This window comes from Macadamia integrifolia, unplaced genomic scaffold (assembly GCF_013358625.1).
Source record: "Macadamia integrifolia cultivar HAES 741 unplaced genomic scaffold, SCU_Mint_v3 scaffold264, whole genome shotgun sequence".
NCBI lineage: Eukaryota > Viridiplantae > Streptophyta > Magnoliopsida > Proteales > Proteaceae > Macadamia > Macadamia integrifolia.
In genome coordinates this window covers 412,313-439,376 of record NW_024868851.1, presented here as the reverse complement: position 1 = coordinate 439,376, position 27,064 = coordinate 412,313, and the positions used below count along the sequence as shown (strand labels likewise).

General features: G+C 43.4%; 2 protein-coding genes across 2 annotated transcripts; one reads left to right on the top strand and one right to left on the bottom strand.

The window, feature by feature from the left end:
• The first annotated feature begins 42 nt into the window (after nucleotides 1–42).
• Nucleotides 43–23,477, top strand: LOC122066944 (fructokinase-1-like). The gene is made up of 5 exons (XM_042630784.1): nucleotides 43–736; nucleotides 6,836–7,086; nucleotides 7,243–7,534; nucleotides 22,199–22,351; nucleotides 22,529–23,477. Exons 1-5 carry the CDS (start codon nucleotides 368–370, stop codon nucleotides 22,913–22,915), a joined length of 1,452 nt encoding a protein of 483 aa, XP_042486718.1. The 5' UTR covers nucleotides 43–367; the 3' UTR covers nucleotides 22,916–23,477.
• Nucleotides 23,478–24,465: 988 nt separating this feature from the next.
• LOC122066938 lies at nucleotides 24,466–26,020 on the bottom strand. The gene is made up of 2 exons (XM_042630775.1): nucleotides 25,576–26,020; nucleotides 24,466–25,456 (listed from the first exon to the last, which is right to left on the bottom strand). Exons 1-2 carry the CDS (start codon nucleotides 25,810–25,812, stop codon nucleotides 24,542–24,544), a joined length of 1,152 nt encoding a protein of 383 aa, XP_042486709.1. The 5' UTR covers nucleotides 25,813–26,020; the 3' UTR covers nucleotides 24,466–24,541.
• Nucleotides 26,021–27,064: the final 1,044 nt, after the last annotated feature.

The window sequence follows — 27,064 nt, the reverse complement described above, 5'->3', positions numbered from 1 at the left end:
AATAGGGAAGAGGATCAGCAATTCATCATTCAACTCACTTTTTGGTTTTCTCAGAAGAATCTCTCTACATAACTTTTCTTCTCTTTTCTTCTTCTTCTTCCTCTGTAGTCTCTGTAGTGGAAGAAAGAAACCAGCCCCATTGCTTACTAATTAAAGCCTGGGATTCCAAGTGGTCGTAAGAGATTCCAAATTTCCCATTCGAATCGAATATGTGAAGGTTGAAACATCCACTTAGCTCACCTTTGCCTCAGCATCACTTCTCTTCTCTTCCAATCCCTCGGAAAGCTAGAAAATGCCTTTCTAGCACCATTGATTTGCTTCTTTCTCTATCCCTTCTCCTGTATGCCTTCCTCTGTGTCAAGTCGGAATGCATCTTCAATCCCTTCGTCTGTACAGTTCCTTTAACCTATCATCTCGACAGTTGGGTTTCCCTCATAACCCTCGAGTTATCAATGGCGTCTTCCTGCCAATTTCGGCTAACTGTGGAGCGGTCTCGATCTTTAGCTGTAAGGGGCTTGAGGTTTCATTTCCTAAGAATCGCTCTAATTCCCTGAACTTTACCGATAATGGTGGAGAAGATGAGAGGTCGAGAGGAGTTATCATCAAAGAGGCTGACATCGCTACTCTCGGTAACCTTTGTGTCGATATCGTGCTCAACGTCCCTAGTTTGCCCCCGCCGTCGATTGGGGAGAGACTGGCTTACATGGAACAGCTCTCAGCTTCTCCACCTGATAAAGTTGGTTTCTTCTTGCTTTAATCCATTCATTGCTCCTTTTATACATTTCTTTACTCTTGTTCTTTACACTAGCTTATGCTTTCCTGTTATTGTCTGCTCTTTTATTCTTCCGGTCCCTTTGTTTTGTTATTTGCTGATACATGAAGGGTTAGAATTTAAGCTTGTATCCTGATTATGTTTGATTTTAGTTCGATTCGGTGAGTGGTCTCAACATGCCATTGTTTTTCTTGAGTTATAAGGGCTAGATCCATGATAATTTTTGTCTTTAGAGGTAGTGAACTTAATATAGAGGCTCAATGTACGGAGAATCTGAGATTGGAAACACTGCACCTTGGACATAGTTGGAAGGAGTTGGGTATTTAACTAGTGTGAAAAGGTAGTGCAAATGGTGATGGCCCCCCGAGAAAATAGAGATATTTGGCCATTTCAACAGCTGACGGTAAGGGATGCCTCATGGGTTAAGTGACCTACAAGGTGAAGAAAACATTTCAAGTTATTAATGAGAGAACTTCTTCATGGGTACTACTGTGGATTCAACTCCGGTTTTTAACTGGAATAATTTTGTTGTGTTCCTTGTGTTGTGACTGTTGGTTTTAGAATTTTTCTTGTATTGCATTAGCAACGTGGTTTGCAATTTTGGATCCTTTTGTGATAGCATGTGGTTAACTTTTGGCATCAACTCTTCTGTGGTATGGCATTTGATTTCCGTGTGCCAAAGCATTTCAACTTGGTTCTGCCTTATCATTATTCAACTTGAATCCTATGAGTTACTTAGGTCTTCCCTTACCATTTGGAATGCTGATGAGTTCTTGGCTGGGTACATGCTAAAGTTTACTTAGATCTAATGAGGTAAGGGGGAGAGTATTTTATGGGTGGAAAGTTTCAAGGCCAGAATCATCACAAACTCCTTAGTCAAGGGTTTTCCAATGGTTCAGTGGTAGTTGTGTACAAGCTTTAAGCATCAAAATATTTTGAAGTTAAATGGTGAGCAAGGTGATTGGTGTCGAACCTTGAAAAGTCTGGTCCCAATTGATTTGACTTATTCAAAATCTGTGAAAAATGTCTTACAAAAATTATTCATCCTTCCGAATGAACCAGACAAGGGAGTCCCAAAGAGTACCATAATAGGCTGTGCCCAAGATGCACCTTATTAGCCCTTTCACGAAAGATATGGGTTTTCCACTGAGCAACACAGATGACATCATTGGTTTAGTTAGAGGAACACTGTTTTGTGGTATATTGTATTTTTTCAACTTTTTATCCTCAGTAATTTTTTTTTCCGTTTGGTAAATATAATTAATGCTATCCATTGAAAATCAGGAATTTTTTTAATTGAATCATTATTGTAAAAAGTTTTAATAGGACTGAAGTTTACTTTCTACAGTAATTTCAGATTCACAATTATCCTATCATTTAGTCTTTTGTAGGTTAATTTTTTTTGGCATTAGTTTGGAAGAAATATTTAGAGAGTAGCCAAGGATTGACAACAAACATGACCTTCAGTAGAGTTGAATGGAAGAACATAATTTGTGTAGCCAGCCCCATTTGGTTGGGAAAAGGAGGCTAGGTTGGGTTGAGTTAGAACCTTGAATAACTTAATTTCCTCTTGAACTAGTTACATCGAAGAGTTTCTTTCATCTATTTTGAGTTTTATTACAAGTTTTAGTTATATTAGAACTAAGTGTAAGCTTTGTGATGTTGGTGGGTTTTGAGCCAATGGTTTAAAGATGGGTGGATTTGGACTTCTGGTTTAAATAGCGCTTGAGAGGTTCTATTATTCTGTTTATGAGAGTTGAATGACTAGGGTTTTGGTGTTGCTCTGAAAAGCACCAATTTGTATTTCCCATTTTAGTTCTCAAGCAAAGCCAATAGCCAAGTAAGTCTGAACTAGGGGTGAGTTCTTTTGAAGCCAGGGAAATGATATGGAAGTGGAAGATCCAAAGTGATGGTAGTTCTTTTTTAGGGAAAGAGATGAACTTATTTATAAGGTAATGCAGATCAATCAAAGTATCTTCTGGTTGTGGTTTATTTTTAAGATAGAAGGAAAGAAACTAGTGCGTCAGGTTGACAATCAAAGAATCTTTTGGTGGTGGTTTATAAGGTAACCCGTCAATCTTTTTGCAGGGATCCTCGTGCTTGTCCTTGCTTGGAATCTCCATGTAGCCGACCCCATTAAGTTGGGATAATGTTTTGGATGTTGTTGTTGTTGTATAGAAGGAAAGTGACTGCTAGCAACATTGCAAGGATAGGGAAAAAAGGGAGTTACAAGGATAGGGAAGAGAGAGAGAACCAAAATTCGATAAATTTGTGTAGGATTGCAACCCTATCTACAAAGACCGAATAAACTAACTTTAGGACTCTTAAAAATTATACAACTATCCCTTCTAGTTACCCAAACAAAAACTAAAACTGATCAAATACTTGTTATAGAAGACTCCAAACAGCATATCCTACTGACTAACGATAAAACATAAAATACTTAACTAAAAGAACTCTTTCGAGACTAATCTAACTTGACAACACATAGGACCCACACAATCTTATCTATATACTTAATCCCGTGTCCAAAATTAAGGCCCTAAATATGGGGTATAAAAAGGCCCATTACAACAATAAAAACCCAAAAATGAGAAGCCCAATGTCTATAGAACCTAACCATGAACCAAAATAACGTCTTCTGAGGCGTGATTGGCCTAATTGGACAATCTTAACTACATCAATCACCCTTGTTTGAAAATCTCTCTTTTGAGTTTTGTAGAATGGGAGGATCATCACCACTCGATCCACATCATCTTAACACTTGTTTTGATTTGATAGTCATCCAATGCATCTCATAAAAATCAGCAATAGTCTACTTCTGAATGTCCAGAATCTGTGGAGGAAGAAGAAAATCAATTGTCTCGATCTCCTTAAAAACAAAGCCAAGTGGTGTATCTCCAAGTGAAATCTGTTATTGGGCTCCACATCTTCATTCGGACTGTCAATCAATTCGTCTTGTGGATACACTGTTGGTTGCTTCAACGGGCTTTAAAGTGCTATTATGCTGCATCCCTTTCAATACAATAGTGTGTAGTAGATGAGGGGGGGTTTAACTTGCTTGAGTTCCCTTCACGATCACAGACAACCTTCCATTCTTCCATCCTTGATTGACCAACTTTGATGACATGTTTGGAAGAAGCAAATACATGACATCTAACCCCATCAAAGTAGAAAGAAACTGAAAATTCGATGAAAACATCACCGTCGGATTCAAGGGGTGATCTTATCTGTCTTGGGCAACATCTCCTTCACGAACTGCAAATTAAAATTCTTACTTCACCCTTCGTCTATGAATGGAGAAGAGGCCTTTCCATTGGGCAAACACGAACTCTAGCCTCGAGCATAAAGGTATCCATGGCCATGTTTGGCTGTGATACCAAATAATGCAAATCTATCGGTGGAGCTGTTGGTAGTGGGTACTTTGAACATAGAAGGAAAGAGAGTGCTAGTAATAGAGCCACAAGCATAAGTTCAAGATTTCAGATTCTGATCAGATTTCGGTCATCTGTACTTTTTTGGCTCCACAATTCGTTTGACCATTTCGGTGGTCAAATGGCCATATTTTGGCTTGAAGATATGGAACCTTTAAATTGTAAAAAAATGCACACAAAAAATGGTTTGTTGGCTTATATTGTACCCTGCTGTATGATTTCTCTAATATAACACAAAATTCAATAAAACAACTAAAATATACATGAGGAATGACAAACCATTTAATAGAACACTTGCAAATAGTCAAGTGCAACTATTGGCACCCCCTTGGAATCCGTTCCTCCAACTCAGTTAATACCACAGTTCTGAGTAGCCTCAAAACCTCTAAAATATTTTGTTGTTGATAGAACCATTTGTCCAACTGTATCACAAAAGACGGCCATATCATGGTATCCTAAAAATCACTCGAAGTCCAACACAACAACCTGATATGTGTCGTCGTCAACATACTTTAGGTGACCCAACCTAGGATATAAATCACTGAGTTGGGAAGATGATGCAAATGTGGATCCACAGTAGTTGTTTGGTGGACTGGGCTAATATGGTTGTTGGGGGTTTGGATATGAGAATATGGTATCCATAAAAGACAACCTACCCTCTGACTTACCCTCATACATAGTGGGGAGAGAAGAGGAGGAGGTATATTGGTCATACCCATTACCCACTATACTCGACATCGGAGCCCGTGGTGGAAAGTGAGGTGCACATCACTGTCTTGTCTGTCCGTACCCACCATATCCACTACTCTCCTCAATAATGCCCAGCCCTCCAAGTGTGCCAGCCAAGCTCAATACATCTATCTCCATGCTATCAGCCTCCAAATTGGTTTTAGTTGGTGGCTTGGGGCTCGAGTAGCCTAAACGTGTGTAATGGTTGGCATCCTATGTGGCATGATCAGACTAAGTCTCTCCTGTGAATCGGATGGGCTCAGGCCCCACCTCCACCTCTTCTTGGTTTAACTCCTCTTGGAGGGTGCAAATCTGTCACCCCCATCATCATCATCACCACCATAGTGGTCATCTCCACCTGCAGATGGGACGGTATGTGACTATGGCCACTGAAAAGTGACCAATCAATGTCATCATTATCCCCACTAAGTTGTGAGTCAAAAGGTCGGGGTGTCCGTGAGTGAACTCGTCCTTGAGAATCCATAATTTCTTTCAACATCGACACTCATCTGACTTTCAATCTCAAGGTTGGGCCTACCACCAGGCTGATCCAATATAGGGTCATTTCAATGCCTCACCCACTCAGAGGGTATCCTCTTCATCTAAGTCCTCCTGAAAGATGATGTTGAGCTCGATTTGGTCTTCGTCATTCTCCATGCCCATGCGTATGTGTTCCATCTTTAGTCTCATGTTGAAGTGAACATACACCAAGTGCTCCAGCTGTTTTTTACCTGATTGGTTCCTCCTGTCGGAGTGGATAAGTGCAAAGATACTCCAGTTCCGCTAACATCTAGAGGCAGAACATGTTTGGGAGAGCACTTTAATTGTAACTTCCTCAAGTTAGGTGCATCACTCTCATATGGCACCCACCATTTAACTGCATTAGAGCATAAATATTATTCTTAGTAAGTGGTTGTTCTTGGTGCAAACTATATAAATCGAACTAATAGAGTAAGTTAATGGGCCTACCAGGAGCAGTAGTGTCATTACCAGACTTTTAAGGCTTTATTGTCAAAAGTCCCATATGCATCCTGAAGTTCTGTAACTATACCCATATCAAATATTAGTAAGTTAGCATCATACCAAAAATCAAGTAATTATGTTCTCATTAGAAATACTTAAGAAACTACAAGTCTCAATGCACTATTGCAATTGGACTTTATAGCTGGGTTTGGCTTCAGCTTGGTCACCACCTCTTGCATTGCATCTATCAATTCTTGATTTAGTTTTTGTTGCTAGCATTGTTGTTTTAAATTTATAGCATTGCTCTAAATCAATTTACCGCTTTGGTATTGTTCATTAAAGAAAGCAGTTATTCTTCTTTCGTCTTCATCTAGTCATTTAGTCCATTTACTAGACATAATGATTTTACGTTCTTGTGCAATTCACGTTTTATTATCAGAGAATAAATTTTCAAGTTTCATTATCTCTTCTTATCTCTAATTATTCATGCTTCATGCCCTTATTCTTATAGCATATCACCATATACCTTTCTAGATGTGCTTGTCCAAAGAACTTTTCCCATCTTTGTTTTTTCCAGCTTATGTATAGTCTTAACACACACACACACACACACACACACACACACATATACATATATATATATATATATATATATATATATTTTTTTTTTTTTTTTTTATGGAGATCAACTCTAGCAGTCCTGCTTTCCCAACCTCCAAGAAAATTACATCACATCAATGAGGTACAATATTCTGATCAAGCAGTTTCAAGATTTTTCATCTGTGTGCTTTTCTTGTCAATAGAAAATTTAGCAATATGATTTTGCTTCAGTTTTGGGTATTTATTCACTGCAAAATGGAACTGTTAGCTATATTCATGTTTTGGCATATATTCACGTGGAGTCCTCTGGTAGTGGTAATGTGGTTCTGTGCAACAGAAATATTGGGAAGCTGGTGGTAACTGCAATGTGGCTATTGCCGCAGCAAGGCTGGGCCTTCACTGTTTTACGCTTGGTCATGTGGGTGATGAAATCTATGGACGCTTCCTCCTAGATGTGCTCCATGATGAGGGAATCTATATGGTTGGAGTCAATGAAAATACTGATGCTGTTACCAGCCAAAATGACTCTTATGAAACACTTCTGTGCTGGGTTTTGGTGGACCCTTTGCAGAGGCATGGATTTTGCAGGTAAATGAATTCTAGTCAAGTTTCGCATTTTCCATTGCTTTTTGTGAATCTCATTCCCATCATTCTGCTTGTTTCTAGCTCCTACACATCTGATGTAAAATTTTCCTTTATACGACTAAATATGACATGCCTGATTGCCTCTGTTTCACTTTTCAGTCGAGCTGATTTTAGTAATGAGCCTGCATTCAGTTGGTTGAGCAAACTTTCTGAAGAAATGAGGATGGCAATTAAAAATTCGAAGATTTTATTCTGCAATGGATACAGCTTTGATGAGTTCTCCCCTGATTTAATTGTCTCAGCAGTGGATTATGCCATGGAAGTAGGAACGTCAATTTTTTTTGACCCTGGACCACGGGGAAAGACCCTTTATAATGGAACGTCTGAACAACGGAGAGCACTTGAGCGGATGTTGAGGATGAGTGATGTTCTTCTTTTAACTTCTGATGAGGTTTGCTTACATTTTGGTATAAATTGTGTTGATATTACCTTTATTCGTTTGAAGCATTTTGCATACAGTGTTAACTGTTGCTGTTTATGCTATAATACTAAGCTGAAAAAGTCCCTATTTTGGTTGCTTGATTCATAATTTTTTAATAACAAATGAGCAATTATATGAATACAAAAAATACTAGAAACAAGGGAACACTGGAGCTTTTTAAATTTGTATGAAGGGGAAGTGATAGGGTGGACCTCGGTGCAAAGTAAGGTTGCTCCATTGCAACCTAGTGGTTGTGGTTTCGAGTCGTGAAACAGCCTCTCCGCGAAGTGGGGGTAAGGCTGCTTATTTATGACCCTCCCCAGATCCTGAAGTGGCAGGAGTCTCGTGCATTGGGTACACCCTTTTTAGGAAGTGAGATAAGGAAAAGTGTTGAAACAAACGAGAACCTGCAAATTGCAAACACCATACATCTGAAAATGAATATTAGGGGATGAGGAGACAAGATTGATCTATTAACCTTACTTGTTAACCTTTGCCCATCTCAAAAGGTGATTTTGGTCAAAGCCTAGATGGTCTCGTTTTTGAGAAAATAGTGGGAGAAAGGTTATAGGTTTTCTACACTGCACTGTTTGGATTGTGAGAATTAGAACTGTGATCAATTTAGCCTCACTTTCCCACTGAGTTAGGGCAAGTTTTAACATGAGCTTTCAGTTTGGGTTCCTGCCTTAGGTAATTCATGGTTACATTAAACTCAGATTTTTGGGTGGTGGTCTGAGTTCCTAGTCATGACAGGGTTCACCTTGGGGGAAAAAACACTAGTAATTCAAATGAGATTCCCAGCATCTCTTCCTGATCCAACATATTCTGAACTTTCATGGCTGTTCAGGTTCTCAAGTATCCAAGCAGAACATACAAGAAACCACAAAAGGTTTCTGGTTCATACCTTCATGGTGCCTGTTTTTATAGGGGTCATCCAAGAAACCACCAAAATGAAGAAAGAAAGAAAGAAAACCCTCTCATCTAATTTATTTCTTCTTTCATTCTTTCAGTCATGCCTTTTATTTTCTCATCTGTTTCTTCTCAATCTGCTCTTGCAGCTATGGTGAAAGTTCCCCCATTTCCCCCTCCCTCCAACTACCCCCACACCAAAAAGAAAAAAAAAGAGGAGGATTGAGAACTTGAACATAACTTCTACTCCTGTTATGTTCGAGTGTAAATGGGTTATGAGGTAACCCACCTTTTAACTATGTCTAATATTTCCTTTTAGCCCCAGTGAACTATCTGATAACTGGTTTTGTAACATGTATTCATTTAGCCTTTTTTGGTCTAAATTTTCTGATACTTGACCAAATTTAATCTCTATGGTCAAATTGTCTGTGAAAGTGGATTTGAGTCATTCTCGTTCCTAATGTGTGCCAGAAGATGAGGTTTTTATACATGTTTAGAGGATTCATGCTTGTTAATTTTACACTGAGGTTGACCACCTTAGAGATGTTTGCCATTTTTTTTTATATGCACACAACTAAAGATTTAGCCCCCCTCCCCCTCCCCTTTTCTTTTCTTTTTTTTTTTTTTTGGGGGGGGGGGGGGTTGGGGTTGGGGTGGGGAGTGGTTATGTTTGGGGACTGACACTGGTTCATTAATTGTTTTACACTGCCCATGTGCCCAAAGGTTTACCATGAGACTTTCTCTTTAATTGTAATCCTCCTTGTGATGCAGTAGTCATCCTTGTAATGTGGGTGTCTTTAAGTTCACCACTTTTTGTGTCAGTGATGTATGTTACGTTACAGTTCTGGTAAATAGTCGGGAGATCTTCATTGTTAATGTCTTCTTTTATTCATCAAGTTATTTGTCATTCAGAACTGTATTATAACCGCTCAATGAATATAGGCCTGCAAGTAGTATCTGTGTAGTATTGTCATAAATTACACTCCAGCGTGCTGCTGTTACTACATTATATTTACCGAAATACCCCTTAGATGCTTTTACCACCTACGTATTGGTTATAGGCTTGTTTCCAAAGGGAGGTTGTTATAGAGGATATGGACTCAAGCTGTCTCAAGGTAATCGGCTTAGAATTCAAGTATCACATGCCTTATGGGGCTATAGTTCTACTGGTTTCAGTCAAGGTTTGAGGTCAAAACCAAAATATTTTGGGTTTTGACTGAAATTTGACCAAAACTCTGTGTTTCGGTTGGCCATTTTATTTGACCATTTTTCTGGTCAAATGGTCACATTTTGACCCCAAAACTTCAGGGAAAGCCCAATTAAGCATCTCTAAACATATTGGAACCTTTAGGTTGTATAAAAAAAAAAGAGAATGTTTTCTGTCCGTGAGTGTAGGGGCTGCATCAGTGCAGGGGCCAATGGGAGCCCACCTGGAAGCATCAACAGGGTGGGCATTTCCATCTTTTATGGGGGCAGGGCGGTCATTTTTCCTACTTCTGTGTCTTGGCACAACCCCTACACTCCCGGACAGAACATTTTCCCAAAAAAGAAAAACACCCAAAATGGTAGGTTGGTAGTGTACGCCATACTCTGCGGTAGTGGGCATTTCCATCTTTTATGGGGGCAGGGTGGTCATTTTGCCTGCCTCTATATCTTGGCGCAGCCCCTACACTCCCGGATAGAAAACATTTTCCCAAAAAAGAAAAACACCCAAAATGGTAGGTTGGTATTGTATGGCTGTACGCCATACTCTGCTGTATAATTTCTCAAATATAGCTTATTCTACACATAATGTAGAATTAGAACGTTGATACGACAGAATTTGTCACCCAATAAAGCGAAGACACGTGGCATTCGAGGGAGGGACGCGTGTTGCCCATCCGATAGAGGCCGCAAGGCTTCAAACCACTTGAGGAGAAGATGCCCGAGGGGGGTTCCCGAAACCCTAGGCCGAGAAACCCTATAAGAGGGAACTCGAAAGAAACCTGGAGGAGGTATGCTGACACCCACCATTACTCCTGTAAAAACATTGTTCTGTCGGTCACTAACTTGGGCATCGGAGGACTAATCCCGGAGATACCTCCGGGCCTCTGCCTTCTTTGCTTGTGTAGGTCGGCTTATACGGATTTTTGGCAATAACAGATTGACACCGTCTGTGGGAACGACAGTAATGGTGGGGAAAACCTACAATTGTAAGAAAACAAGAGTAGTGCCGAGTATAAACATGGATGAAGGGGAAGCTTCAGGAGGGCTCCCCCCCTCGACGGAAGTCGGCGAAGAACAGGGAAACAATGATCGGAAAGGTTCCGTGAGGGACTGGCGCTTGGCCGGATATTCGGTGCACGGAGATAGTAATCTTCCACCCCCTCCTAGGGCGTAGGAATATGTGACAAGGGAGCAGTTCGACGCCCTTCAGGAGAAGTACGAACGAATGGCCGAGACAATGAAGGAGGTCTCCAAGGCCGTCTCTCAAAAGACCGACAGAGCACCGCGAGGCTCCCATGTCTAGCCAGAGCGAGCCCAAAACGAGGACCGGAGTAGTTTAGGATTGACAAGGTCTGGCCGGAATCCTCGAAACCAAGCAGTGAGGGAAAGCCCTGCACCCAAAGGAAGGATGCGGCGCGCCACTGGGGCCAGGCATGAGGAATCACGCCAAGGAGACGGACAGAGACATGAGGACTCGGGGTTGAAGTAGATGATCCTAGACCTGAAAGACGAGATTCGGAAGGTCGCAGAAAACCAGATAGGAACTCGAGAGCCGGACCTCACTAATGACACGGCTTTAGCCGATGAGATTATGAGGGATCCGCTCCCAGTCGGTTTTCCTCTACCCAAATATGACACCTACGGCGGGTCTGGAGACCCCGTCAATCATCTGGAAGGCTTCAAGGTTGCAATGTAGTTCCACCGAGTCTTGGAAAACATCATGTGTTGCGCCTTACCTTTAACGTTCAGATGAGCGGCAAGGTTATGGTACAACCACCTGCCGACAAAATCGATTCACAGCTTCAGTGATTTGAGTTACTTTTTCGTGAGGGGATTCTCCAGTAGCCAACCCCTTCAGAAGACCACATTGAACTTGACCAACGTCAAACAACATGAAGGAGAGTCACTGCGAAGCTACATGAAGCGCTTCCAGCAGGAGAAGATCATGATCAGAGGGTTGGACCCGAACGAAGAGTTCACAGCCTTGTTGCGAGGCGTCAAAGATAAAGAGCTAAAAAGGTCTTTGGCAAAGCATACACCGAAGAACCTAGCTGAGTTGAGGGCTTGGTGTGATAAGTATATTCAGATGGAAGAAACCCTCCAAGGTGATGAGGAAGCTGATGCCAAGACGGGGAGGAAAAGGACCTTAAGAGATGATGACAAACCTTCCGAGGGCAAGAGACGAAAGTCCGAACGTGATCTGGCACCCAATCTGCCGAAGAAGTTCGAGAGATATGCGCTGCTAAACTGGAGACAAACGGACATGCTAATGCAGATAAAAGAAACCCCAGACGCTTGAGTCATGAAGTGGCCTGGGAAGACGACATTCTGAGAGACGCAATATGGACAAGTATTGCCACTTCCACAGAGACCACGACTATGACACCGAAGATTGTTCCGAAGATTGTTGGCACCTGAAGGGAGAGATCGAAGGAATGATCCGAAGATGATATCTAGGTCGGTTCGTAGACCGCGAAAAGGAGAATGCCTAAGACGGCAATGACTGCAGGGACAACCGCTAAAGAGACGGTAGAGACTGCCGTGAAAGAAGGGGGGCCAGCCTGCAGGGGCAATCAGGAACGGCATAGGGATCGGACACCCGAGGAAGCTAACCATCGCCCCCGTGATGATTATAAAAGCCCAACTAGGGTTATGAAACTATCAATGGAGGCCTAACTGCTGGAGATAGTTCTATCTCGGCCAGGAAAGCAAAAACCTATGCGAGAAGCGTGCATGTGGCCGAATGGTCAAACAAGAAGGCAAGGACGGGGACGGTTACCTCCTTGGATGACGACCTGGAAGGGGTGCAGACACCACATGACGATGCCCTGGTAATCACTATGACCGTAGCCGATTGCAGAGTAAAAAAGATCTTAGTGGATAACGGCAGCTCAGCTGATATCCTATTCCTTGAAGCCTTCCAGAAGATGGTTCTAGATAAAGGAAAGCTGAAGAAGGTCGAACACCCGTTGCAAGGGTTCTTGGGCACCCCGGTCAAAGTAGAAGGGTTGGTTGAGTTGCCGGTAAGGGCAAGCACCGGAGACCATCGGGTAATAGTTATGATCAACTTCCTGGTAGTAGACATCACTTCAGCATACAACGCCATACTAGGGAGAGTTGGCTTAAACTTATTAAAGGCTGTCGTCTCCACACCACACCTCAAGATGAAGTTCCCAACTAAGAATGGGGTTGAGTGTCGAGGCGATCAGGAGGCATCCCGGAAGTGCTACACCACCACCTTATGGGGAAAAGGAAAGGCGGGCGAAGCGCTCTTGATAGAAGATCTACGCGATGAGACAAATTATCAAAAGGGAGAATCGGATGAGGAGTTGATACAAGTCGAAGCTAAAGAAGGGGATAGTACTCGCCAATTCCAAGTCGGGGCTATAATGCCAAGACAACAACGGGAAAAACTGATCTCATTCATTCGAGGCAATTCTGACGTCTTCGCCTGGTCGGCCTCAGACATGCCTTGGATAGACCAAGAAGTAATAGAGCATCGTCTGAGCATCGACCTGACTAGAAAGCCGGTACAGCAGAAGAAGAGGACCTTTGCCCCCGAGAGGCAGCAGAAGATGAGGAGATAGAGAAGTTACTAGAAGCAAAGTTCATCTGCGAAATCCAATACCCCGAATGGATATCCATCGTGGTTATGGTCCCAAAGGCAAACTGGAATTGGAGGATTTGCGTCGATTTCACAGATTTAAACAAGGCCTGCCCGAAAGATAGACCTTCTCATCGACGCCACTTCGGGACATGAGGCGCTGAGCTTCATGGACGTGTACTTGGGATACAATCAGATCAAGATGTGTGAGGAAGATGTTCCGAAGATATCCTTCGTGACCGAGGGAGGACTTTATTGCTACGAAGTAATGCCCTTCGGACTAAAAAACGCGGGGGCCACTTATCAAAGGTTAGTGAACAAGATCTTCAAGGGGATGATCGGCAAGACTATGGAGGTGTACGTGGATGACATGCTAGTGAAAAGCCTAAAGGCGGAACACCATATCTGAGACCTAGAAAAGGCATTCCAAGTATTAAGGCAATACGACATAAAGCTGAATCCATCAAAGTGTGCGTTTGGAGTAGCATCGGGAAAGTTCCTCAGCTTCATCGTTTCGGAGAGGGGAATCGAGGCCAACCCGATGAAAATACAGGCCATCCAAGATATGAGGTCACCACAAAATGTGAAGCAAGTCCAGGAGCTCACAGGTAGAGTCGCCGCCTTTGGACGGTTCATGTCTCGGTCAGCTGATAAGTGCCTTCCTTTCTTCAAAACCTTGAAGGGGTCAAAAAAGTTCGAGTGGACAGAGGAGTGCGAAAAGTCCTTCAAACTATTGAAAGAATATCTAGCGACGCCCCCACTACTGAAGAAGCCAAATACAGGGGATACCTTGCAGTTATACTTAGCTGTATCGGCAGTGGCAGTAAGCGCAGTACTGATAAAGGAAGAAGGAAGACAACAATGGTCAATATATTACGTTGGCCAAACCCTTTTGGACGCAGAAACAAGATACAGAAAGATGGAGAAAGTAACATGCGCCCTGGTGATAGCGGCAAGAAAGCTGAGGCCCTATTTCCAGTCGCACATAGTGTGCGTGCTTACAGACCAACCTCTGAAGAAGATACTGCAGAGGCCGGATATGTCCGGTCGCCTAGTAAACTGGGCCATAGAATTGGGTGAATTCGACATCCAGTACAAACCAAGAACCGTAATAAAAGCACATGCCCTAGCGGACTTCATAGCCTAGACAATGCTCCCAGATGAACCCCAGGAGTCTGTCGAGGCTCGGGCAGAAAGGACTTGGACATTGTATGTGGATGGTGCATCCAACAATGGCGGAAACGGCGTTGGGATCATACTTGTTAGCCCCGAGGGATTCAAAATCGAGTATGCAATACGGTTCGACTTCCATGCATCCAATAATAAAGCTGAGTCCGAAGCACTAATAGCCGAAATAAATCTGGCGCGGGCCTTGATGGTACAGGAGTTAGTAGTGTATAGTGACTCAGCTCGTGGTGCGACAGGTGAATGGAGACTATGAAGCCAAGGAGCAAAGGATGGCCGAGTACTTGAAGATGGTGTGAGAGAAAGTAACAGCCTTCAAGGAGTTCAAGGTAAGGTAGGTGCTGCGGGCAGAGAATGCCAGCGCAAACGCGCTGTCACAATTGGCCACCTTTGACTTCGGGGACCTTGGACGATCGGTGTATTTCGAAGTATTACCCCAACTAGGCATCAAAGGACCCCAGGAGGTATTACCCGTTGGTGAGGACGGCCCTAGCTGGATGGATGCCATAATCGAATACCTGAAGGAAGGAATACTCCCAAGGACAGGGACGAGGCAAGGAAGGTACGAATGCGGTCAGCACGCCTCCTATTGAAGGACGAGACGCGGTACAAAATAGGGTTCACCACACCGTACCTCAAGTGCCTGAACCCTGTCGATGATGAGTACGCACTCTGAGAAGTACATGAAGAAATATGCGGCCAACACCTGGGAGCACGAGCCTTGGCCCATAAAGTGCTGAGGCAGGGCCTGTTCTGGCCGACCATGAGGAAGGATGCAGAGTTGTTCATCAGGAAGTGCGTTAAGTGTCAGATGTTCGCCCCCGTCCCTCGACAACACTCTACCAAGCTTTCTTCCTTGTCAAGCCCGATACCATTTGCTATGTGGGAAATGGACATCCTGGGCCCATTCCCACTGATCACGAGGCAAAGAAAGTTTGTTGTGGTGGCAGTAGACTACTTCACGAAGTGGGCAGAAGCCGAAGCACTGGCTATGATATCCGAAAAGAATGTAAGGGACTTCTTCGAGAGGGCGATAGTCTATTGATTCGGAATCCTTCGGGTGGTAACAAACAATGGAACTCAGTTTGCCAACCCAACTTTTGGCTTATTTTGTGATGCCCTCAGCATTGACCACAGGAAAACTGCCGTCAGCTACCCATCGACCAACAGACTGACAGAGGTAATCAATCGTACCCTGCTTTAAGGAATAAAGAAGAGACTGGATGACGCCAAAGGGTTATGGGCAGAAGAGTTATACAATATCCTCTGGGCTTACCGCACAACTGAGAGATCAGCCATCGGAGAAACACCCTTCATTTTAACCTACGGCATCGAAGTTGTACTCCTGGTAGAGGTAGGAGCCGTGACCCCTCGGCTTCAGTATTACATTAAAGAAGAAAACGGTAAAGGACTCCGAGCTAATTTAGACCTCTTGACTGAAGTCAGAGACGCCTCGCAAGAAAGGATCGCCGCCTACCAGAAAAAGGTTGCGAGGTATTACAACTCCAAAGTCCGAAGGAACGAGTTCAGAATGGGTGACCTCGTCCTCAGAAGGGCAGAGATATCAGACCCGAGGCATCAAGGAAAGCTAGCTCCAAATTGGGAAGGCCCTTACAGAGTCTCGAGGATAATACGATCAGGGTCCTATCACCTGGAGACTACGGGAGGAGAAAAGGTACTCCGATCATGGAACTCGAAGAACTTGAGGAAATTCTACCAGTAGTGAAGTAGCATGCACTTTTACATTTACATTTCGTAATTTTTCCCCTAAGCACTTCCAAGTTGTAACTTTCCATCCCAAACACTCCGAAGGATTTTCATTTAATAAATATATGAGCTGGGTTACGGCAATCACTTCCCGATAGTTGCTAATGTAAGGCACTCCCTTCGGTCGGGCGCTCGGGCCGAAGCCGAGAAAACATGGTCGAAAGAATAACCTTGGTTGGGAGCTCAGGCCAAGGCAGAGCAGACCTGACCAGGAACCTTAGATAAGACCCTAGTTGAGAGCCGACAACAGATAGGGGTCATGAAGGAAGCACCCGCGGCAGGGGCTGAATGAAGACACCCCGAGGTACGTGGGAGCCTCGGCCTTTATTCCCACACCATCGGACCAATGACTCAACAAGACCGAACCTTGTGATAAATGTTGGCTCCCACAACCACTTGAATGAGAGCTTCGGCCTTCATACCCCCACCTGTAGGCCGAAGATCTAGAACATCCCTTCGGATTCAGAATCGGTCTTTGGGATTGCAAAGAAAAAAAAAAGAGGCAAAAGACAAATCGAGAAGACAAGTATTTGAACAAAAAGCATTTCATTCATAGAGACGCCCTAAGGCCAACATTACATTAGGACGCCCGAAGGCCAAAATTACAAAAAAAAAAAAGAATCTAAGGCTAAGTTGCAAAGAGGCCCGAGGGCCAAAAAAGAAAAAAAGGGGGCCTCATGGAGCGTTTGCGGGAGGGATGGCCTAGACCTTGGCATGGTTGGCAGCGTCCACATCGGAGTCTCCTCTCCTAGGAGTAAGAGGGACCTCACAAGAAACCTGGACCCCCTCTCCCTCACTGCCGCTATCCTCGCCATCTGTGACCTCGGTGGCGGCAGGAGCTGCATCGGCGTCCTCCTCGAAGATGAGGCCACTCCCCTCAAAGGATACCTCGGGATGATATTCGAGGACCCAATCTTGAACATCGATGGTACCCATGATGAACTCGGGGGCGATGGCGCGCTTTACCACCTCCCGAAAGTCCTCAGAGGACTTGTAGCTCTCGACGGCTCGGGCTTCGGCCTCCCTCAGTTTTGCGACCATCTGTGCCTCCAGATGTTCCACTTTCTCAAGGAGGATTGTGTGCTCCTTGTTGAGTGCCGACTTTTCGTGCTCGAACACCTCGAGGTCCCTGGCCAGGGCTTCGGCTCGGATAGTCAGCTGGCCGACTTGGTTCTGAGGCTAAAAGAGATCAACAGTTGGAAAAAATGAAGGAAAAAAAAAATTACTAAATGCAAAATGCCGAAGATTACCGCTGCCATAAACACGCAAGTACTTGTAATCATGGCCTTGGTCCCTTGGCTTTCGGCCTCGGCCGCGTCTCCTGGCAGGCTCCCCTTCTGGACGAGCTCTCGGGCAACCCGCCCAATGAAAAGTGTCGCCCTCCTTGATGGACCACCGAGAGACGAACCTGACTTCGGCTCGAAAATGACTACCTCTCAGGCTTCGGAAGTCGGCACCAGGGGAGGAGGCCCTCGGAGGGGATGTGCAGCGGCTTGGGGGCTCGAGGGCCTGAACGGCCTCGGCAGTGTGGCCTTCAGGTCTGGGCTTCTTCTTTGGGAGGGCGTAGGAAGTCGAAGCCCCTCTTTTCTTGCCTTTCTTCAGTTGCCTCTGTTGGGCGTCTTGGGCCCTGGCTTCCTTCAGCTGGGCTTGTCTCTCCACCGCTGCCACTCTGGCTTCTGCTCTCGAAATTTGCACTGCAATAAAGATGGTCAAGATCAATACGAGAATGCTAAATCCGAAGCAAAAACAATGGCAAACCTAGGACTCACCCGGGCTAAGCCCGAACAGGAACAGAAAGGCATCCGACTGGAGGCTACTGGACTCGACAGGCCGACGGAGTGTCTTGTCCTTAGCGATTGACAGTGACTCTGCATCTGTCCCAAAGAGGGTAGGTGCAGAGTTCATATCCTTCAGGTCTGGGATGTCCCAAATATTACCGAAGGGGAACCCTTCGGACACCCTCACAAAAAAGAACTTCAACTTCCAACCGTGTATCGAGGTTGGGTATCGGTTCAGAAATCGGAGGTCTTTTCTAGGGCAGAAGTAGTACCAGCCCGAGTCCCCTTTGCTGGAACTGAGTGACATACAGTTGAGGAAGAGAGGAAGGGAGAGAGGTCTCCCCATCCGAGAGAAGAAGACAATGAAACTGAGGACTTGCCGCCACCCATTCGGGGTCAGCTGGGCTGGAGAGATGCTATAGTGCCGAAACACTTGGCTGAAGAAGGGGTGAAGAGGGAGCCGAAGCCCGGCCTTAAAGGCATCCCGATAGAAGCAAAGCTCTTTAGGATTTCGGTAGCTCCCTCTATCTTCCGGCCTCGGTATCCAAAGGACAAACTCGTCCGGGATACTACATGACGCACGAAGCTCCATTAGCTCCTAGGTCATGGCCGACACTATATTCCTGGCTTCAACCTCCAGGGACTCGTTTGCCTGGGCCCTGGAGTCGAGAAGCCCCTCCCTAATACTTCCACCACTCATGTCACTGGCGGTAGATGACGAGGAAGCATCCGAAGATGTGGATGTAGAGGACGAGTCCGAAGACATCCCTCGGACCTGACCGGGGCTCCGACGCCTAGAAACCGCGCCCTCGGATGACGAGGGACCACTGTCTAAAGAGCTAGACACAACTTACTTCTTAATGACTTTGGCTGAGCCAAAGATCAGAGGACAGTTAAGGACGAAGGACGAAGGACGAAGGGTCAGAGAAATGAGTAGAAGATGACAAAATGAGAGAAAATGACACTATTTGTAGGCAACAATGCATCGATACGACTCCCTAGCCTCATTAAATGTAGTACACGTCGTCTACGCGAGATTTCCAAAGTACACTCGAGCCAAAGCGCACGAGCGTAGTATCACGCCCGGATTCGAGCAGACCTGACCGAAGGTCACTACCTCGGAAGGGAGCTCAGGCTATGGCCGAGTGGACCTAGCTGAAGGTCTCAACCTCGGTAGGGGGATCAGGCAAAGGCCGAGTGAACCTGACCGAAGGTCATAACCTCGGAAGGGAACTCAGGCCAAGGCCAAGTGAACCTGACCGAAGGTCACTACCTCGGAAGGGAGCTCAGGCTATGGCCGAGTGGACCTAGCCGAAGATCTCAACCTCGGTAGGGGGCTCAGGCTAAGGCCAAGTGAACCTGACCGAAGGTCACTACCTCGGAAGGGAGCTCAGGCTATGGCTGAGTGGACCTAGCCGAAAGTATCAACCTCGGTAGGGGGCTCAGGCTAAGGCCGAGTGGACCTAGCCGATGGTCTCAACCTTGGTAGGGGGCTCAGGCAAAGGCCGAGTGAACCTAACCAAAGGTCACAACCTCGGAAGGGAACTCAGGCCAAGGCCAAGTGAACCTGATCGAAGGTCACTACCTCGGAAGGGAGCTCAGGCTATGGCCGAGTGGACCTAGCCAAAGGTCTCAACCTCGGTAGGGGGCTTAGGCAAAGTAATGTAGGGATAGATTGGACAACCAAACTAGACCCAAGACTGCAGGAACTTTTTAACTAAGAACAACCAAAACCACCCAATAGTAAACAGCAACAACAGTCCAACTTAAACTAGTCAATAGTCATTGAAGAAACCAAAATTAGCGGATCCACAATCAGGAATTTTAGGAAACAGAGTTTGCATCAACAATTAGAAGTTCCAGCAACAGAAATAGAGTAATTAAATAAGTAGGATCAGAATCAAAACATATCAGGACCAAATAACCAAATCAGAACTCGATTCTGACAGTAAGTTCTGAAATCTGGCATTAACTTCTGAATTTTCAGCACAGTATTATCAAGGAACTAATAACACATCTAATGACTGATTTGAATGTCCAACCCATTGGAGAATAATAGCAGCAGTCAAGTTCCATACAGATTTAAACAAAACAAAATTCAGAAATCAGATCTGGGCAAAATCCATAACCGGCCAGAACTGAGTAACATTCCACTTCAGCAGGAACCAGTGGTCTGATTAGCCTCAAAATTGGATCGAACTTCCTTCAGAATAGGACTAACCTTCGATCAAAATTAGAAGGCCATCGGATGGCCAGAACTCCCAAAACAGCTAGGCCAACAGTAGATAAAATAGAGAATCTTAACTCAGAAATTCTGTACACAAATTAGAACCCTTACCTGATTGTTTTGACAGCAGTAGAACCTTGAAAACAAACTTGAAAGAAATAAGAAAGCTTGAAGAAAACCTCCTGGACTTCACGCCGCAAGGAGTCGCTTGGATCAAACACCAAACCCTTCTTCTTTGATCAAACATAAAGAACCCTCATAGAGGAGAAACGCAGTAGCATCTTTTTTTGTTCATCAAATTGTGTCTCTACTAATGAGAGCTCTCCTTTATTTAAAATAATGATGGGGGGTTACATAAAATAGAAACTAACTTTAGTTTCCAAAAACTGAAATAGGAAACAAAAAATTAGAAACTCACCTAGTTACTAAACCTAAAAATAGAAACTTACAAAATAGAAAGTCCTTTAGTTACTAAAACTGGAAATAGAAACTAACTTATGACTGAAAATTAGAAACTAACTAGGTACTAAAATTAGAAACTAAATAACCCCATCTAAAAAGGAAACTAAAGAAAAAAAACACAGATCACTAAATCCCGTATGCAACCTTAGAACCCCTAGTTTAGACCCATAAAAGTAGCCCAATACACTTCAAACCACATGGACTGAAGGCCCAACACGTATACAACCCAACCCTAAGCTTATTCCTAGTAAAACAAGCCTAGTTTGGTGAAGAATCTGCATCACAAAGGCCTAGTGAACCTGACCGAAGGTCTCAACTTCGGAAGGGGGCTCAGGCCAAGGCCGAGTGAACCTGACCGAAGGTCTCAACCTCGGAAGGGGGCTCAGGCCAAAGCCGAGTGAACCTGATCGAAGGTCACTACTTCGGTAGGGAACTCAGGCCAATGCTGAGTGAACCTGACCGAAGGTCTCAACCTCGGAAGGGGGCTCAGGCCCAGGCCGAGCGAACCTGACCGAAGGTCATTACCTCGGTAGGGAACTCAGGCCAAGGCCAAGTGAACTTGACCGAAGGTCATTACCTCAGTAGGGGTCTCAGCCAAAGGCCAAGCAGACTTGATCAAAGGTCAACCTCGGAAGGGAGCTCAGGCCAAGGCTAAGTGAACCTGACCGAAGGTTAGAACCTCGGTTGGTGGCTCAGGCCAAGACCGAGCATAACTAACCGAAGGTCGTGTTTTCAAGACGAATGCCAAAACCGAAGGTTGAAGGGGCACTCGAAAGAGAAATTAGGTAGTTACTTCCATTGAAAGAGCGTCCTAGTGGAAGTAAGGGGGCTGCTGATACTGCAGAATTTGTCACCCAATAAAACGAAGACATGTGGCATCCGAGGGAGGGACGCGTGTCGCCCATCCGATAGAGGTCGCAAGGCTTCAAACCACATGAGGAGAAGATGCCCGAGGGGGGTTCTCGAATCCCTAGGCCGAGAAACCCTGTAAGAGGGAACCCGAAAGAAACCTGGAGGAGGTACACCGACACCCACCATTACTCCTGTAAAAACACTGTTCTATCGGTCACTAACTTGGGCATCGGAGGACTAATCCCGGAGATACCTCCGGGCCTCTGCCTTCTGTGCTTGTGTAGGGTCGGCTCATATGGATTTTTGGCAGTAACAAAAGTACAAAAGTCAATAGAGATTGTTTTGTACTGAAACCGAATCTAAACTGGAATTTCGGCAGAAATGCCAAAATTTCAGTTGAAACCGTGCATTATTACTAAGTCGCACCTTTCATCCCTCGTTGAAACCAAAATATTTTGTGAAATCTCATTGGTTGCTCTAAAATCTAAAACCTATTATTTACATAGGAGTGAGGACTGTAGAATCATTCACTTCAGCTTTTACACCCAAAGGTTTTCCATTGGTACTGCTAGACAAATATAAATGCTTAGAAATTTTGAAATTGATCTTTTTCTAATCCCATCGCTGATGCAAATGTTTCTCAGGCTGAATCATTGACCAGCATAGAAAACCCTATATTGGCTGGACGGGAGTTGCTCAGGAAAGGGGAACGTACAAAATGGGTGATTGTTAAAATGGGCGCTAAAGGTTCATTCTTAATTACAATGTCAAGTATTTCCTATGCACCAGCATTCAAGGTATCAACGCTTCAACTCAGTTTTGTTTTATTTTGTTGTGAGCTGCTGAGAATGCTGGGAACATCATTTTATTCTCCAATCCAATATAAGCATGATTTGTCATATTTATCTGCCCAGGATGCATGTTTCTGCTTATGCGATTTGAAAATTTGGATGGTATTTCAAAATTTTCCTCAGGTGAATGTAATTGATACTGTTGGATGTGGAGATAGTTTTGTAGCTGCCATTGCCTTCGGGTTTCTACACAATTTGCCCACAGTTAGTACATTAGCACTTGCAAATGCTGTAGGTGCTGCGACTGCCATGGGTTGTGGGGCTGGTCGGAATGTTGCTACCTTGGAGAATGTCATAGAACTCATGAGGGTTTCAAACCTCAATGAAGACAATGGCTTGTGGAATGAATTATTGCTTGAAAATCTGGATTCGGCAGAAGTAATACTACTTTCAAAAACAATCATAAATGGAAGCAACGATCAACTGAAACATGTGTCCCTGCAAAAGGTGGTCAATGAGCTACTGTTGAAGCTTGAGGCTGTGTGGGAGAAGAAAATGGTGACATCTTGATGAAGGCTTGGACGGAGAGCATTCTACAAGTTGAATTGATGGTGACTGAATTCTTTTGATGGGCATCGTTAGTTTTATCTCGCTTTGCCAGCACCCCTATTGCATAATGATCCTCATAAAGAGTATTGACTGATGATTGAATACTGCCAGAATCGAGCTAAAGTGGGTTCTTTGGTTGTGCCTAGATGAGATACTTAAAGAGAGAAATCCAGATTTCAAGGTAAAGATTGCTCAGTTCAAGTTCTGTGCTCCATGGTGGTATTTTCTGAATTGATATAATATTTCATCTGTGATGGTTTGTAGCTGCAAATGCTATTGCCTAGCTGGAAGAAGCTCTGAATTTGTGGGTTGGGAATGATTTCTTGTTAATGTAAAGCTCATCTCATTCTTTGTGCCATTGTAGAAGCTTGCCTTACAAAGTGAGGAATATCAAGCATTGTGACTGGTAGTTTGAGAACTTGTATGGCATAGCTTCATTTTTGTATCAGTCTAGTGTTGGCTTTGCTTTCTCGCATTTTCTATCGTTACAGATGGAATATATTGCACGTGTTTTAGAATTCAAGGTATACCCCATTAGAGTTGATGTTGCAGTGGGAGAGGATTTTATTTCCTTTGGTTCAAGCCCTGCCTTCCAGCTTTTGTGGTGTAAATTATTATAGGGAGAGGATTCCCCATGCTGCCAGGGTGGGGAGGGATCTGCACGCCACAACATTGGGTCAATGATGATTATCCACAGCCATTTGCAAGGATCTCTTCTTCCATTAGCCAATCCGATGGATCAGGTGGTTCGAAAGAGATCCCCAACCAAAGAAAAAAACTTGCCGTCTTTCAATGTAGCAGGCCGGTTTTCCGTTTTTCCATTTTGCATTGATGCACTCTTCCATGCCGTTTGCTTAGAGAACCCTCTCGCTAAGTTTTATAATGGATTAGATTCTGTTATGATTAAATTTAAAATATCCTCCAAATAGACTACACAAGAACTGAGATGTTTCCACAAACAAGCACTAAGCACTCCACACTCCATTGTATTTGACAAAGCTTCCAAAATACTGATTTTGATTGCTGTCGCCTCCATTGCCAGAATGCTAATCAAAAGAGGTTTATTTATTCCAACTTCGTCAAGCATGGTTTCCTGAATGATCCATAATCACCACACCTAGACCTCCTCACTTAGGTATAGTGTTCAAAATGTAGAAACAACAGGAGGTCACGTTTGATTAATCACACAAAAGTGTAAGACATTTTTCAAAATTGTTATCAACTATTTCTCAATCCAGTGTGATCTAAGCATAGCGTTGGCTAAGTACTACTAATCTACTAGCACTAATTCACAGATTGGAGAGAGAGAGAGAGAGGATAAACAACGGCCGCCTCAATTGGGGCCCAGAAGGTCACCTTCTCTTCTTCAACCCGTCATAATCCCCAATAAAAATTATAGAATATGAATATACAGGATTAACGTCCAGGCATACCTGGACGAAAAAAACCAAACCCAATATAAAATGATTATTGTCCTGTGAACCTACATACTGTATTTTTTTTTCCTGTCATCAATCATACAAAAAATGAAACAAATATCCTGATACAAAAGAATGTTTGAGGAAAGTAGTTTAACACATCAAATCATCAACAAAACCACCTGAAAGAGTCAGGTAAGGGTAGCAACTCTGTATGACTTGAAGAATATCCTCCATTTGTGAAAGAGTTGGGCAAGGGTGTTAAATCTGTATGATCACTGAGTGAAGTATATCCATTTGTGAAAGAGTGAGGATGCATCATGATATTGAAGCTCATATCATCAGTACCATAAGTAAAGGTATTGCTGTGGTTGAAGCTTGCTGCTGGGAAGTGATGGTGGGAATAATTATGATGATATGGAATCTGCTGGGAAGTTGAGGGGAGATTAGTATTCTCTTTCAGCAGGAACCTATTAGACAAGTCACCATCCATTATATCACCCACATCTAGATGCAACTTTTCCTTCTCTTTCTCTTTCTTTTCCCCTCCTACTTCACAATATTCTTCTTCAACATCTGTGGACAAAATATTTTCTAATAATTTTGCGTATTCTTCATCACTTTCCATAGAATTGTTCTCTTCTTTTTGCAGTCCATCCATGGAATTGTAAAGCAAAGGACCACCACCATCTGTAAAATCACTCATGACAACTTGATTCAAGTCTTCTTCCATCTCCTTCCCTTCATCAACTTCATTTTCTCTCTTCTCCCTTATACATCCTTCCACAGAACTGTTCATAACTTCACCCTCTTCTTCAACATCAAAGGACACATAAGTTTCCAAGAATTTGTCAAAGTCCCCATCCATAGAATTGTCAATCCCTTGAGCATGATCGATGCCTACTTGCATTTCTCCTACTTCACAATCTTCTTCAACATCCATCGACAGATAATTTTCGAATAAGTTTTCGTACTCATCTTCTTCTTCCATACTAAGACCTTCATCATCCTCTTCGTCATCGTTATCTTTCTCCTTCTTCTTCTTCTTCTTCTCGTGTATTCTACAAATAACCCAGTCATGCAGCTGAAAGCAAGAGCATAATTAAACATTCATAAGATTATTATGAAGATAAACAAGGAAATTAAAGTAGCTATATATGTTACACAAAAGGAAATATATATAGCTTAAAAAGATATACATACCTTCATGCCAGTATTAGCTGTTTCCTGAGCTGTTTGAAACTCATGCATGATCCAGCTGTTGGTTTTGGTTTGATCCTTTGTTCCTCCTCCTGATTTCTTCTCCACGTAGGTGAGAGTAGTCTTAGAACCAATTTCATAAGATTTGGTGGAATCCATAATAGTTTGTACTTTACTAGTAGCCTTCCAAGTTGATCCATCTTTAGTTTGTCGACTTGCCCTTGAGCCTCCTTGATGCATCCTCTTTCTCTGAGTGAAAAAATAATGGTCCTTGGTTGTGCATCCTTTGATGATTTCTCTAGGATGGAATTCGTAAAGATCAACTTCTTGTATATAAAAGACTCGGAAATTGGGTTCTGCGATCTTTTTGTTGAGGTAGCAGAGGATTATTTCTTCATCTGTTGGTTCAAATAAGTAGCCAACAGGGATATCTGTGGGTTTGAATACGTGCCCGTGTCCGTGTCCGCCTCCGTGTCCAACAAGTGGTGGGACATGGATTGGTGTTCTTGTGGACCTTGAGTACTCCCTGGAAATAATAATAATAATAGTCAAATACTTAATTAGTGATCGATCAGTAATAACAAACTAACTTAATTTGCATTGATCGGTTTAGCTATTTGCGTGTCAAATCGGATTGTGCAGATAATTGATCAATCGTTCATGACATAGATGATGATCGAGCCTATATTATCACATTATATTCTTCTTGCATTGGGAAATTAAGGAATTTGTGTTTTGGATTTTGATTGCAAACTGCATTGGTAGGATTCAATCAATGTTGAAAACACTTTTAGACAAGAAATTAGGTTAATTGGTTGAATCATGATTAGTTGAGAGTTGGTTTGGCTAACATATAGAGTCTTCATCTAAGGCTGTTTCGTTGAGTACTTATGGAATTAAATAATAATAATAATAATAATCATAATCATAATCATAATCATAAATTTAGGGTTTAGAAAGAAACTTACATGAGAAGTTCAATCCCTCGATATATGCTTCGGTCTTTGTTGAAAATAGCGTTTTAGTACGGCGGTGTTTAGAAAATGAATCTCAATAGCAGTTCAGGTACTCGAGGTACTCAGGTCTGGTGTGGGTATTTATAGAAGGGGAAGAGGATTCTCCACTTGAGGCTGACTCTTCGTTTCTCAAATCCCACCTTGGTCAATACTGTGTCGTCTACTTTTCTAACACGTGTCTTGTCCAACGGCTTATTGTTTGAACCTTAAATGAAGTGTTTGTGTTAGGGTACCGTTTGATAACGTTTTGTTTCTGTGTTTTCTTGTTCTCAGAAACGGAGAAACAACCTAAAATGCGTTTGATAAAGTTGTTATGTTTCACCTGTTTCTAAAAATATAAATCATAATTTATATCTATTTACAATTCTAGAAACAATATCATTTTTAGAAACGAATTTGAGAGAAAAAAAATATTGTTGTGCCTGATAAATCTCTCAACTATTTAAACCTAAAAAGAGGCAACCGAACATTTTCTC